We start from the raw sequence: 10,972 nt of genomic DNA, 5'->3' as shown, positions 1-10,972 counted from the left end.
CTGGGAAGTCAGTTTCGGATGATTTAAGTTAACATTTACACGATATGAGGTAACTGTCGCATTCATCTTATGTTATTTTGTGTTTTGGATTGCTAACGGACAGCCACACGTTTTTGAACATGTGTTCCGCATATCGTTGTTTATTTTATATTTAATTACAACCTAGCTCGTACACTATATCAGCCACTTTATAATGTAATAGTTCCGTTTACCTACCCTCAACAGAGACAATTTGTTTGCAAGAATGTGCACTGAGGGCGTCAAAACTTCTGAGACGTTTTTAGCCTTTTTGAAATTGATGCTAAATCCACCAGCGGTAATGATGCGTACTGCATCATTCTTTGTTGGGAAACAGTTAGCCCGTAATGCAACGTCCAAAATCGTCATGCCAGGTTCGGGAAGAACTTCACACATCGGTGCTCCTCCGAAGCTCTGGGAAATATCTTTCACATCGAGCTGCTCCAATATGGAAATATCGCCCTTGTAAAGTGCTTGACTTATTGCTTTCGCTTTATGCAGGCCTTCTTCACCATGCACTAGTTTTGTTAGCTCCTCCGCTAGACATTTTTGTGCCTCCCATAGCTCCGGTGTGCGCCGATGTCTTGCCATCAACTGGTCGATGGTTTGTACCGGTAGAAACGTTAGCAATCTCAGTAGTTTCTCTACTTCAGAGTCGGGGGTGCGGACAAAAAATTGGTACATGGCATATGCTGAGGTACGATCCGCGCTTAACCAGACGGCATTTCCGGCCGATTTACCAAACTTATCACCTTCCTCATTGGTTATCAATGGGAGGGTCAAACCGAAAACCTCCTTCGACTCAGTGCGGCTAATTAACTCCTGTCCGGACATAATATTTCCCATCTGATCGGAGCCTCCCAGCTGAAAGCGGCAATCGTACTGACGCAGCAGATGCAGCCAGTCGTATGCTTGAAACAGCTGGTAGGAAAACTCAGTAAAGCTCATACCGGACTCACTGTGAAGCCGACTTTGCACGGACGAACGGGATAGCATTGCTCCCATCCGGAAGTGTCGGCCAACGTTTGACATGAACTCGACGAAACTATATCGCTCGTACCAGTCAGCATTATTGACTACAATGACTGGTTTCAACGATGTGGGCGTTTCGCTGAACAGACGGCTGTGGTTAGCGAAGATTGTTTCGATCTGCTGCCGAATGCAGCTTACATTGTGCTCCACGATTTCCCTTTCCAACTGCTGCCGTTCTGTCTTGCGCCCGGACGGATCTCCTATCAGACCGGTGGCTCCACCAATTAGTGCTATCGGTTGGTGGCCAGCACGCTGCGTATGTAGTAGTCCAATCAAAACGAGCAAATTACCGACATGAAGACTGCTTGCTGTAGGATCGAATCCAGCATACACGGCCTGTGTTGTGGCACCAAGCATTGTACGAGCTTTGTCACTGGAAGATTAATAGAATATTTTTAACATAGGGAATACTATGATTTGATTTCTAAAAACAACAAACATTGATTCTGCCGGAAATACATCCTGTATGAAACCACGGTCCGTGAGCTTCAAAATGTTTCTCTCCGAATACCATCGCACAAACTGCTGCAGAACCGCTTTTTGCCTTGATCTTATCATACTCGCCAACATGCGGGGAACAGTTTTCGCTGTGAACACAATAAATTCTCAAAACTTTCGTGCTTCTGAACTGGCACGAGAAGGAAATGCCTGCTATTGATGTAACCGGCTCCAAGCGAGGTATTTATTTGTTTTGCCTGCTTGACACATTGCAAGTGAAAATTTCAGATAAACATGAGAATAACCGTGAGTTTTATGGTAACCATAGGCTATACAATTCTGTATATAAAACAAATTGGCACGCACAAATGTACAATAATAAAATAAATTGCTTAAGTAATATGATGGATTCCTTTAATTGCAAAGGAAAAGTCGATAACTTTTCTAGTTGATTTACGCTTCTTTGAGCCTCAAGTTTGAATGTGCACAGAGCAAAATCTGCGAATACTTTGACGTGAATCCTCAAAAACTTACATAAGTAAGTTGTTGAATTCCACACGATTTCGAAAAGAACAGGGCTGACGTTGATAACCCATCAAAGAACTTTATTTAAACTAATTTATTTTTGGACTTTTGAACGTAGTTTCATATACCTACATCGCCGACAGTGTACCAGTTGTCAATGTTTTACGTCATTTCCCAATAGTACGCAACTTCAAGGTGAGCACACTATATCAGGTGAGATAATCCTAGAGAACACTTTGATTTCATCAGAAAAATAACGAAATTTGTAACAAACGCGGACACATAATATTTTAGTTTTCTGGATAATGCCGACTATGCCCGTTGGTGTTGATTTTAATAGGAAAGAAAACATGAACATACAGTAACGCTAACCAAAAGTCCTATAGAATATGGCTGCCACGATCAGGATGTGAATTCACCTCATATATTTTACTCACCTTGGAAGTACTAGCATTCGTGAGAATTCCAACGCCTTTGTCAAACCCGCTGTCCGTCGTGTATTGTTTATTACATTTGGAAATTGGATTTTAGTGCCTTCTGATACGGAACTCGGAAGGAATCCTCGAGGTTAGCAACTCTATAAACTATTCTATCTCACAAACATTTTCGTAACACCCTCCATTCGTGGGAATGCGCGAATACCCCGGCCTGCGAACTGCATTAATCTTATTTAAATCGGTAGCATTAGTCATCCTTTAGATTGATTTGTGCTTTCACCTACATGCGCAGCTTGTAACTTGTCAGTGGCGCTTCCAAAAAATTCGCCTCCAAATGTATTGACACACATCAATTTTTCTACTTAGGCATAAGGGCAAGAAAAACAACCAACTGAACTGGCTCAGTGATGGCGAACGGTTCAACCTTGCAGAAAGCGATCGACATCGTGACGAAGGCGACAGAGGAGGACCGGAACAAAAACTACGAGGAAGCTCTCCGGCTTTATGATCATGGCGTAGAGTACTTCCTCCACGCAATCAAGTGTGAGTTGCTTTGAGCATCCATTTGCATAGAGTGGTTTATGTTTATGATGTTGCTCTTCAGCAAAAGCTTACATTTCTATATTAATTTGTCGTCACATTTCCCGAATGTTTCTCTACACTCTATTTAGATGAAGCTCAGGGGGATAAAGCGAAGGAGTCGATTCGAGCAAAGTGCATCCAGTATCTGAACCGGGCCGAGAAGCTAAAGGCCTATCTGGAAAAAGGCAAGAAAAAGCCGGTCAAGGACGGTGACAGCTCGTCGAAGGACGACAAATCGAAGAACGACAGCTCCGACTCGGACTCGGACGATCCGGAGAAGAAGAAACTTCAGGCGAAGCTGGAGGGAGCGATCGTGGTCGAAAAGCCGCACGTCAAGTGGTCCGATGTGGCCGGTCTGGAGGGTGCTAAGACGGCACTGAAGGAGGCCGTCATCCTGCCGATTAAGTTTCCGCACCTATTCACCGGCAAGCGCATGCCGTGGAAGGGTATACTGCTGTTTGGGGTAGGTTTTGGCGTTTGATGCTGCATTGAGTTCATTTTCTCACCTCCCGTTAACCTACTCCAACAGCCGCCCGGAACGGGCAAGTCCTATCTAGCGAAGGCTGTGGCAACCGAAGCGAACAACTCAACATTTTTCTCCGTCTCCAGCTCCGATCTGGTGTCGAAGTGGTTGGGTGAGTCGGAGAAGCTGGTGAAGAATCTGTTCGAGCTCGCGCGTGCCCACAAACCTTCTATCGTTTTCATCGACGAGGTCGACTCGCTCTGTTCGTCCCGGTCGGACAACGAGAGCGAAAGCGCCCGGCGCATCAAGACCGAATTTCTGGTCCAGATGCAGGGTGTCGGTAGCGATAACGAGGGAGTGCTTGTCCTGGGCGCCACCAACACGCCTTGGATTCTGGATTCCGCTATCCGGCGTCGTTTCGAGAAGCGCATCTACATCCCACTGCCGGACGAGCACGCCCGGCTGGTGATGTTCAAGATTCACCTCGGCAACACGGCGCACTCGCTCACTGAAGATAATCTACGCGAGCTCGCAGCAAAAACGGAGGGCTTCTCTGGCTCAGACATCTCGATCGTGGTACGGGACGCGCTGATGCAACCGGTCCGCAAGGTGCAGACTGCGACGCATTTCAAACGCATCAGCGGCCCGTCGCCGATAGATAAGACGACCATATGCGACGATCTACTCAAGCCATGCAGCCCCGGCGAGGAGGGTGCTATTGAGATGACCTGGGTGGACCTTCCAGGCGACAAGCTGTACGAGCCCCCGGTGACCATGGTAAGCAAACTAAATGCTAGGCTTTTGCATTGGATTTAATAGAATGCAATTAGATGATAAACAATATCTATGTAGCATGTTCCAGTCAAAATGTATAATTGAGATTCTATTATCTCTTCTTCCACAGAACGATATGTTGAAATCTCTGGCCAGCACGAAAGCATCGGTGAACGACGAGGACATGAAAAAGCTGGACAAATTTACTGAAGATTTTGGTCAGGAAGGTTAAGTACTTCGTATGATTTGCGTAAAGAGGATAACGAAACATGCACGACTAGAAGTGTGCAAAACATATAAAGCGGAAAGGATGGTGGGACGGAGCGTTTTGGCAAGCTATACATGCAACACGAAAATTACGAAAGTTGAGAGGGTGAAATGGGGGAACACAGGAAGATGTTAGCGGTGTAAAATAATATATGTTATTCATTACTTTCAACTAAATTGAAAACAAAAATGCTACAAATAACACACTTAACCTACTATTCGCTGCTCGAGATGAACTCTACAATAGCATAAGATGAATTATGTAAATGCTCTACAACACAATACGACAGATTTGGATGCCTTGGAGAAGCGATGATAGATGTGAAATAAATCTGTTATTTTCTGTTCAAGCGCGATGGTTATTCACTCTTTTACCGTGTGATTTCTCTATAGCTAAATCTTCAAGGTAAACATAAATAATGTTGTTACATTAACGAAAAGTGTGTCTTCTGAATCACCCAGAATGGTATGGATCGGAAAGCGAGATATGAAACACTATTCCAGTGGTATATACTTCCCCCATTATGTTGCTACTCCACATAAACTATAACAATATATAGAATTTGGCAATATCTTAATGTTCGTACCTATATATAAGTTAACCCCAGTAAAGAACATTCTAAAGAAAATTGCCTCAACCGATTATCGACTAGTTACCCTTACTTATGTTATGCTTAAATCTTATCCTTTAAGGATATAAAAGTCTAGTGCAAATCACGAACTACCGTCATGAGCAAGTTTGTAAGGACATGCAAAACCCCGAGAAAAAAAACTGCGCCATAAATTCTTCTCGATCCAATCGAAATATAGCTAGTTTACATACTTTTATTTTGCATTTGTTTTATGTCAGTATGCTTTACAGAAACAGCAATGATAAAGATTTTAGAAGGCCTTTTAGACTCATTAATATTTCCATTACATTTTTTTTGTTTTTGTTTGTTGCTAACAGAGTAATGCCGTATAAACCCTCAGTGATTAATATAATAATAATGTTGTTCTATTAATTATCTTTAGTTTAGATGTTCCTGTTCTGCTGTCTTTCTTGTGTGTTTCTTGTTTTTCTGTTGTTTGTTCTTTATTCTGTGGCAATTAAAACAATTATGAATTTTCGTCGATTATTATCACACCTTGTTGAGTGTGTCGGGTTGTGTAGTGGGTGCTTTTGTTCCCTCAACATTACTACCCCTTTAATATGTTTCGCTAGTCCTACATTTCACATTGCGCTACACCTCCGCCAACTTAGATGGTTACGTTTTCTGGCCTTGATTGTTTTTTTTCTGTTTTTTGCATTAATTTTGGTTTAGATTTATATGTTGCTGAGTTTTCAATAACGAAATTTGTCTCCTAATAACCGTTCATTCTACGTTCAAATTATACAGCTCAGCTCCTTGACTTGGCGAGGAACATACCGGCGTTCGTTTTTTCCCGCCCTAGAAATGCATCTCTCTTTTGCGTTTGCTTACATTATTGCTTCTGGCGATCTTGCACAACATTATGTGACGACCCGGTTTCAGCAACCATTAGGGAAATCAGTGGAATTATTCCTTAAAAAATTGAATTATTCCTGTTTATCTCTCATTCACTAAGAATTACGTATACGCGATGCCAAGGTAAGGCGTATGTCAACTCGTCATGGAGTATTTTTCGATGCGCTCAAAAATTTTCCGATGCGCTTTTCACACAGACACTCGCCAGAAAGTTTTTCCAATCACATTTCATGCCTTCCAATAATTACTTTCCTTGGAATAATTAAAAAAAAATCGGACGTCACACCTCTATAAATTGTTTTGTTTTATATATATATTTACGCAATTCTGCACCGATGTCATCGAATACATTTCGTCTTTTGGTTTCTGAGGGTTTTTATTGGTAGTGAACGTAATTTCTTTCTCCATTCACTGTCCAATCCAATCCGCACACATTACTACGCGCATTCAAAATCAGCGGTGAAAACTCAAAACCGAAGCTAACTAAAAACTAGCAGAATGCAGTTTGCTTTCGTTTGTTTTTTTTTTTTTGTTTTTTTTAGTTTACTCACTTCTCAATCTGGGATGCTTCAACACCTACTTTTATTTGCTTTTATACCTTCGTCATTATCAACCACCAATCACCATCACCACCATCAACCTCGTCAACATAATCTTCACCAGCATAATTGTGTGATTTGCATCGGTTTCATCGTCAACTTCATTATCATCATTATCGTCACCGTCGTTCTCGTTCATATTCAACACCGTGGTTTTTTGTATGTTGGATTTCTTTTCGTGTGATTTTCTTTTTTTATTTAAGTTAGGCATTTAAACTAGTTAAGCTGCGCTAAGCTGGTGTACCATGTTTCTACCGAAAGTTCAAAACTCCTCCGACAACATTGGAAAGAGGGAATAACTATTTTCATTTTTATTTCATTCGCTTTCTTTTACCGCTTTCAACACCAGGTTCGCGAGTTAATAACGTAGGTTTTTTCGTACCACACCAAGAACAGAGCGCAATCTCGCACAACTAAACGAATGAATGACTGAATGAGGGGAAAGAAGGATTCGGAGTCAATAGGGAGTGAAGGGAAAGGTAATTGTTTCATCCCAGTAGTATATGCCAGATTTTTCACTTTATTCATGATTCATTCACTTTGTATGTTAATTAACCTTACGTTCTGCGCGCTCTTTTCCAATTTATTATCGCTGTTGATCGCTGCTGCAGCAAGAAGGATAAACGTACGTACACCTCTAGTAGTTCACTGGATGGCTTAATTCTTTTGCCCATTCTGCACGCTTCTTGGACATTGCCCTGCGCCTGCAGGTGATTCCATTAACAATCAATTTTGGCGCTCAATGTACATCTCAGCTGGTTAGCTCGACGTGACGTTGTTCTCTTCGTTCGGTATTTCATCAACCATAATTCGTCATGTCATCTTCCATTTGCAAGGTTGGATACTTATGGGCATCTGTTTCGAACAATACCGAACTTACGCTACATATAGTTTCTACCAGTTTTTTTTTTTCTTATCTTTCAAAGTAATGTGTGAAATGGTTTCTCATTGTTAGCCCACACCCCTTGCCTTTCCTTCCGGTTTCCGGGGCAACGATACGCGCCATGTTGACGTGTCCGACTAAATCATCCCAATCCGCCACCATCACCGCGGTTTGCTGCGCCTCCACTCCACCCCCCCACCGCCACCACTCCACCCTTTCGGTGCACGCGGATATGCAGCAGCACTGTTGAGAAATTTAACTTTATTTGCTACTTTCGCCGAATGTGAACTTGCCGATCAGCACGCCGAAAAGCAATGTACAGATGGCAACGATGCCCATGAGGAGCTCCATGTGCTCGTGCAGGCGACCGCGCACCTGCGGTGGGGGAGAGTACGGGTCTGTGTAGTGCACTGGTGTGTTGGCCGATCTGGCAGCGGCGGCGGCGGCAGTAACGCTAGCAGTAACGGCAGAGGACGTACCTGCCGCCCGCTGTTCCTTAGCCCGCCCGTCCGCTTGCAGACGAAGCCGTAGCACTTGTTCCTGCAAACATTTAGAACACAATGAAACACAGTCGTCTGAATTTGACCGACCACCTGCTAACATTATAAATGTGTCACACATTAATCATTGCGAATTTCAAATAGTAATTAAAAATACTTAGCTTTTTACAACTCTTTAACGAAGTTGTATAAATGATTGCACAATAGCCAATAATTGGAAATGTTTCGCAGTTGCAGTTTACGGTTAGTTTGAATTAATTTTCCAACAGTAGTTTTTTGGGTCGAATTGAATTGATGCCGATTGAAATGACAAACATTTAAAAAAAACCCATATGGAAAAGGATACAAGGACTTGAGACTTACAATTTGGCGCACTCTTTGTAACAAATATCGTACCTTCAGCTCCAAATTTTCCTGGCGTAAAGCCCGCTCCTCATCACGCAGTTTTTTTAGCTCTTTCTGCACGGTCTCATCCTCCGGTTCATCCTCGTGATTGGTGTTGTGTGCTTTTTGGCTCACAAACTCCCCAGTGAACATTTCGTTGTCTGCCGCGGCTGTGTTAACGAATCAACGAAGGTATAGGTATATATTTTTAAAATTTCTAGTTTTACGGCACCGTACAGCAAAGGTATAGGTACAGTTAGCTGGAGAAAGATACGGGCACCGATACTTCACTTACCGCTAGCTTTCTGACTATTCGACGCATCCTTTGAAGCCTGCTGAGCCGGTTGACTGTTATCCAGCGGTACCTCAAACACGCAACGGAGCTTCGAGTCCATCAACTTCTCGGGGTATTTCTTCCACAAGTCTTCCAGATTGACATCGTCGTCGTCCGGCTTGACCATCGACTGCACCATAAACTTATGCTTATTTTTTTCATTCGCATCGAATATAAACGGTTGAAGGACAACTGTTTTTCGTCGCGGAAAGGTATTGGGTATTAGTGTTTATATTACATGACAATTTTGTGAGCAAAAACACAGAAACGGAAACACTCAGGCAAACAGCCTCGCTTCCACGATTACTGCATACTTACTGGCTATTTCCTGTGATTCTTTGGGTTCAAGTGTGCCACAGTTGGGACGCACGCAATACTTTTTAGGGGCGGTTGTTTTTATTTTGAAACAGATGTCGTGGTCGGTTGGATTAGTAAGTCGCATGTAGGATGCAACCGCAGTCCGAAACGGTCCTATAAGGGGATAGGAAGGGAAAGAGAGGGGGTTAGAATAGGGTGACTAAACAATAGTTTCAAAAAGTGCGGTAAGACGAAAACACGGGCACAAAACATAAAGGTACATAAAGGAAAGCGTACATAGCATACAGGCACGCTATCGCGGTCGCCCTAGCCCCGTTCTGACCCGTACAGTGCTTTAAGAAAATTAATTTCATCGATTTTTCTAGCTTTTTCAAACACTCCCCGGTCATGTTGAATGGTGGAACGGCAAACAGGCTAGGCTGATATGTTGATTGTGGCAACCTGACCGTCACTTTGAAGGGCAACACATTTGATGGTGAGCGTGAACACGCGTGGGCTATTTGGCGTCCCGAAACGCTTTTGATCGGTGTAGGTATGTGTCCTTTGATTGGTGTACAATTTCCGCTAATTATCAATTGCTTTTGGCTTGCAACATTGGAGAAAGAATTACTGAACTCGACCCCAACAACACGACGGTGTGCCCATGTAAATTGGACCATATTTGCACCATCATCATCGGTCCGGTCAAGCTCAGCATTCGATCGTTTGCAACGCAATTTGCCATTTACCGAAGGGGTTTATTGTTTTTCCTAGCCGCGTTTATCTTTTCGTTTTTCTTTTTCCCCTCATTGCAATCGAACAAGAATAGATAAACGGGATGCGAAAGCAACGGACCTTTACTCATCAAGCAAAACGAGGGACCATCTTAAGACGAAAAAAAAGAAGAGGTCGTTGCGGTACAGCGACAGTTTTTCCCGTTCGCTCTCGGTTGCGCACTATTGGTCGTATACATGTAAATATGTATAACATGCTTTTTGGACGTACATTTCCACTTATAGGCATGATTATGCATTGCGCATACAAACTTATGAGCAGAAAATTGCATTGAGCAAGAAAAGTGGTTTTATCATGATGTTATTTTCCAAGCAGGTAGCAAAGTCGGATAGATATCGGTGGTGTTATCATTGGAAAAGCAGATAGGGGGATGTTGGACACATACGTTTAATCGAACAGTCGAACATTACTACGTCAAATTTACGGTAAAATTATGCGCACCACCCGCATTCATTCGCTTTAGTGCGGTAAAAACGATAAGGTTCTCGGTTAAAAATTAAGTAATCTTACCCTGAAATTTGAGCTCATTCGCCGGTTCAATATTTAATAACTGAGCAAGCTTCGCCATGTTTGAACCAGTTGAAAAGGCCACACTACACACGCGCTCTCACACACAGCTATTCCTCCCTTTTGCAAGTCAATCAACGACCCGATACGCTTCCTGAGCTTTCGATGGAAATTTTCGCTGGCAAAACTGGCTAGCAGCCCGTATTCGCAATCGACAAACTCGTACAATTGTGCGTTCGCTTGAGGCCCGCGAGTGTTTTGTGCTGATGAAATTCTCACTTGGCCCAGCTCGAGGTAGGAATTTAGCTACTCGACGGCACTGCTAGCAGAAACGATGACGGGGATCAAAGCAGTTTTTACGTTACTCTATTTACGACGTATGCCTATCGCCGTATGATGCGTCCCTCTCGCACAGACAGCTGTCGCTATTCAAATAAACGTTTCACTCAACGTGACGTGGACCTGCGACCCGGTGAAAAAGGACATTCTGCTATAAACGTATCGCTTGAACAAACAGTTTTTGACTCTAGCATTTCAATTTAATGTACGTTATATTGGCCGAGAGTTCGTCTTCCGATACATTATTTCATATGGAAGCATATATTAGCATGCACATTGCATCTGGAAGAAAGAAATGTCCAGTTAGTTGG

General features: G+C 43.0%; 4 protein-coding genes across 4 annotated transcripts in view; 1 reads left to right on the top strand and 3 right to left on the bottom strand.

Moving 5' to 3' along the window:
• The window catches only part of LOC131269468 (uncharacterized), a 47,823-nt gene that overhangs the window by 25,510 nt on the left and 11,341 nt on the right, over positions 1–10,972 (bottom strand). The gene's annotated exons all lie outside the window — the stretch shown is intronic.
• Positions 76–1,718, bottom strand: LOC131269482 (tyrosine--tRNA ligase, mitochondrial). The gene is made up of 2 exons (XM_058271858.1): positions 1,490–1,718; positions 76–1,423 (listed from the first exon to the last, which is right to left on the bottom strand). The coding sequence occupies exons 1-2, from the start codon at positions 1,618–1,620 to the stop codon at positions 175–177; spliced, it is 1,380 nt and encodes a 459-aa protein (XP_058127841.1). The 5' UTR covers positions 1,621–1,718; the 3' UTR covers positions 76–174.
• Positions 2,472–4,887, top strand: LOC131269483 (vacuolar protein sorting-associated protein 4-like). Its single transcript, XM_058271859.1, has 5 exons — positions 2,472–2,580; positions 2,817–2,993; positions 3,122–3,495; positions 3,562–4,272; positions 4,400–4,887. The coding sequence occupies exons 2-5, from the start codon at positions 2,858–2,860 to the stop codon at positions 4,499–4,501; spliced, it is 1,323 nt and encodes a 440-aa protein (XP_058127842.1). The 5' UTR covers positions 2,472–2,580; positions 2,817–2,857; the 3' UTR covers positions 4,502–4,887.
• On the bottom strand, positions 6,470–10,700 carry LOC131269486 (vesicle-associated membrane protein-associated protein B-like). Its single transcript, XM_058271862.1, has 5 exons — positions 10,326–10,700; positions 9,042–9,194; positions 8,685–8,915; positions 8,402–8,559; positions 6,470–8,045 (listed from the first exon to the last, which is right to left on the bottom strand). Exons 1-5 carry the CDS (start codon positions 10,381–10,383, stop codon positions 7,767–7,769), a joined length of 879 nt encoding a protein of 292 aa, XP_058127845.1. The 5' UTR covers positions 10,384–10,700; the 3' UTR covers positions 6,470–7,766.

The sequence above is a fragment of the Anopheles coustani genome, chromosome X, assembly GCF_943734705.1.
Source record: "Anopheles coustani chromosome X, idAnoCousDA_361_x.2, whole genome shotgun sequence".
In the NCBI taxonomy this organism is placed as follows: Eukaryota; Metazoa; Arthropoda; class Insecta; order Diptera; family Culicidae; genus Anopheles; species Anopheles coustani.
This window is presented reverse-complemented; position numbering and strand designations above follow the sequence as displayed.

Excerpts from the sequence above, each read along its gene's own strand:
- LOC131269482 (XM_058271858.1), bottom strand. The coding sequence starts at position 1,620 with ATGTTGGCGAGTATGATAAGATCAAGGCAAAAAGCGGTTCTGCAGCAG. Across the intron at positions 1,424-1,489 it reads GTATTTCCGGCAGAATCAAT|TGACAAAGCTCGTACAATGC; the intron begins GTTTGTTGTTTT and ends TTAATCTTCCAG.
- LOC131269483 (XM_058271859.1), top strand. The coding sequence starts at position 2,858 with ATGGCGAACGGTTCAACCTTGCAGAAAGCGATCGACATCGTGACGAAG. Across the intron at positions 2,994-3,121 it reads CTTCCTCCACGCAATCAAGT|ATGAAGCTCAGGGGGATAAA; the intron begins GTGAGTTGCTTT and ends CACTCTATTTAG. Across the intron at positions 3,496-3,561 it reads AGGGTATACTGCTGTTTGGG|CCGCCCGGAACGGGCAAGTC; the intron begins GTAGGTTTTGGC and ends CTACTCCAACAG.
- LOC131269486 (XM_058271862.1), bottom strand. The coding sequence starts at position 10,383 with ATGGCGAAGCTTGCTCAGTTATTAAATATTGAACCGGCGAATGAGCTC. Across the intron at positions 9,195-10,325 it reads GAATGAGCTCAAATTTCAGG|GACCGTTTCGGACTGCGGTT; the intron begins GTAAGATTACTT and ends ATCCCCTTATAG. Across the intron at positions 8,560-8,684 it reads GAATAGTCAGAAAGCTAGCG|CCGCGGCAGACAACGAAATG; the intron begins GTAAGTGAAGTA and ends TCGTTAACACAG.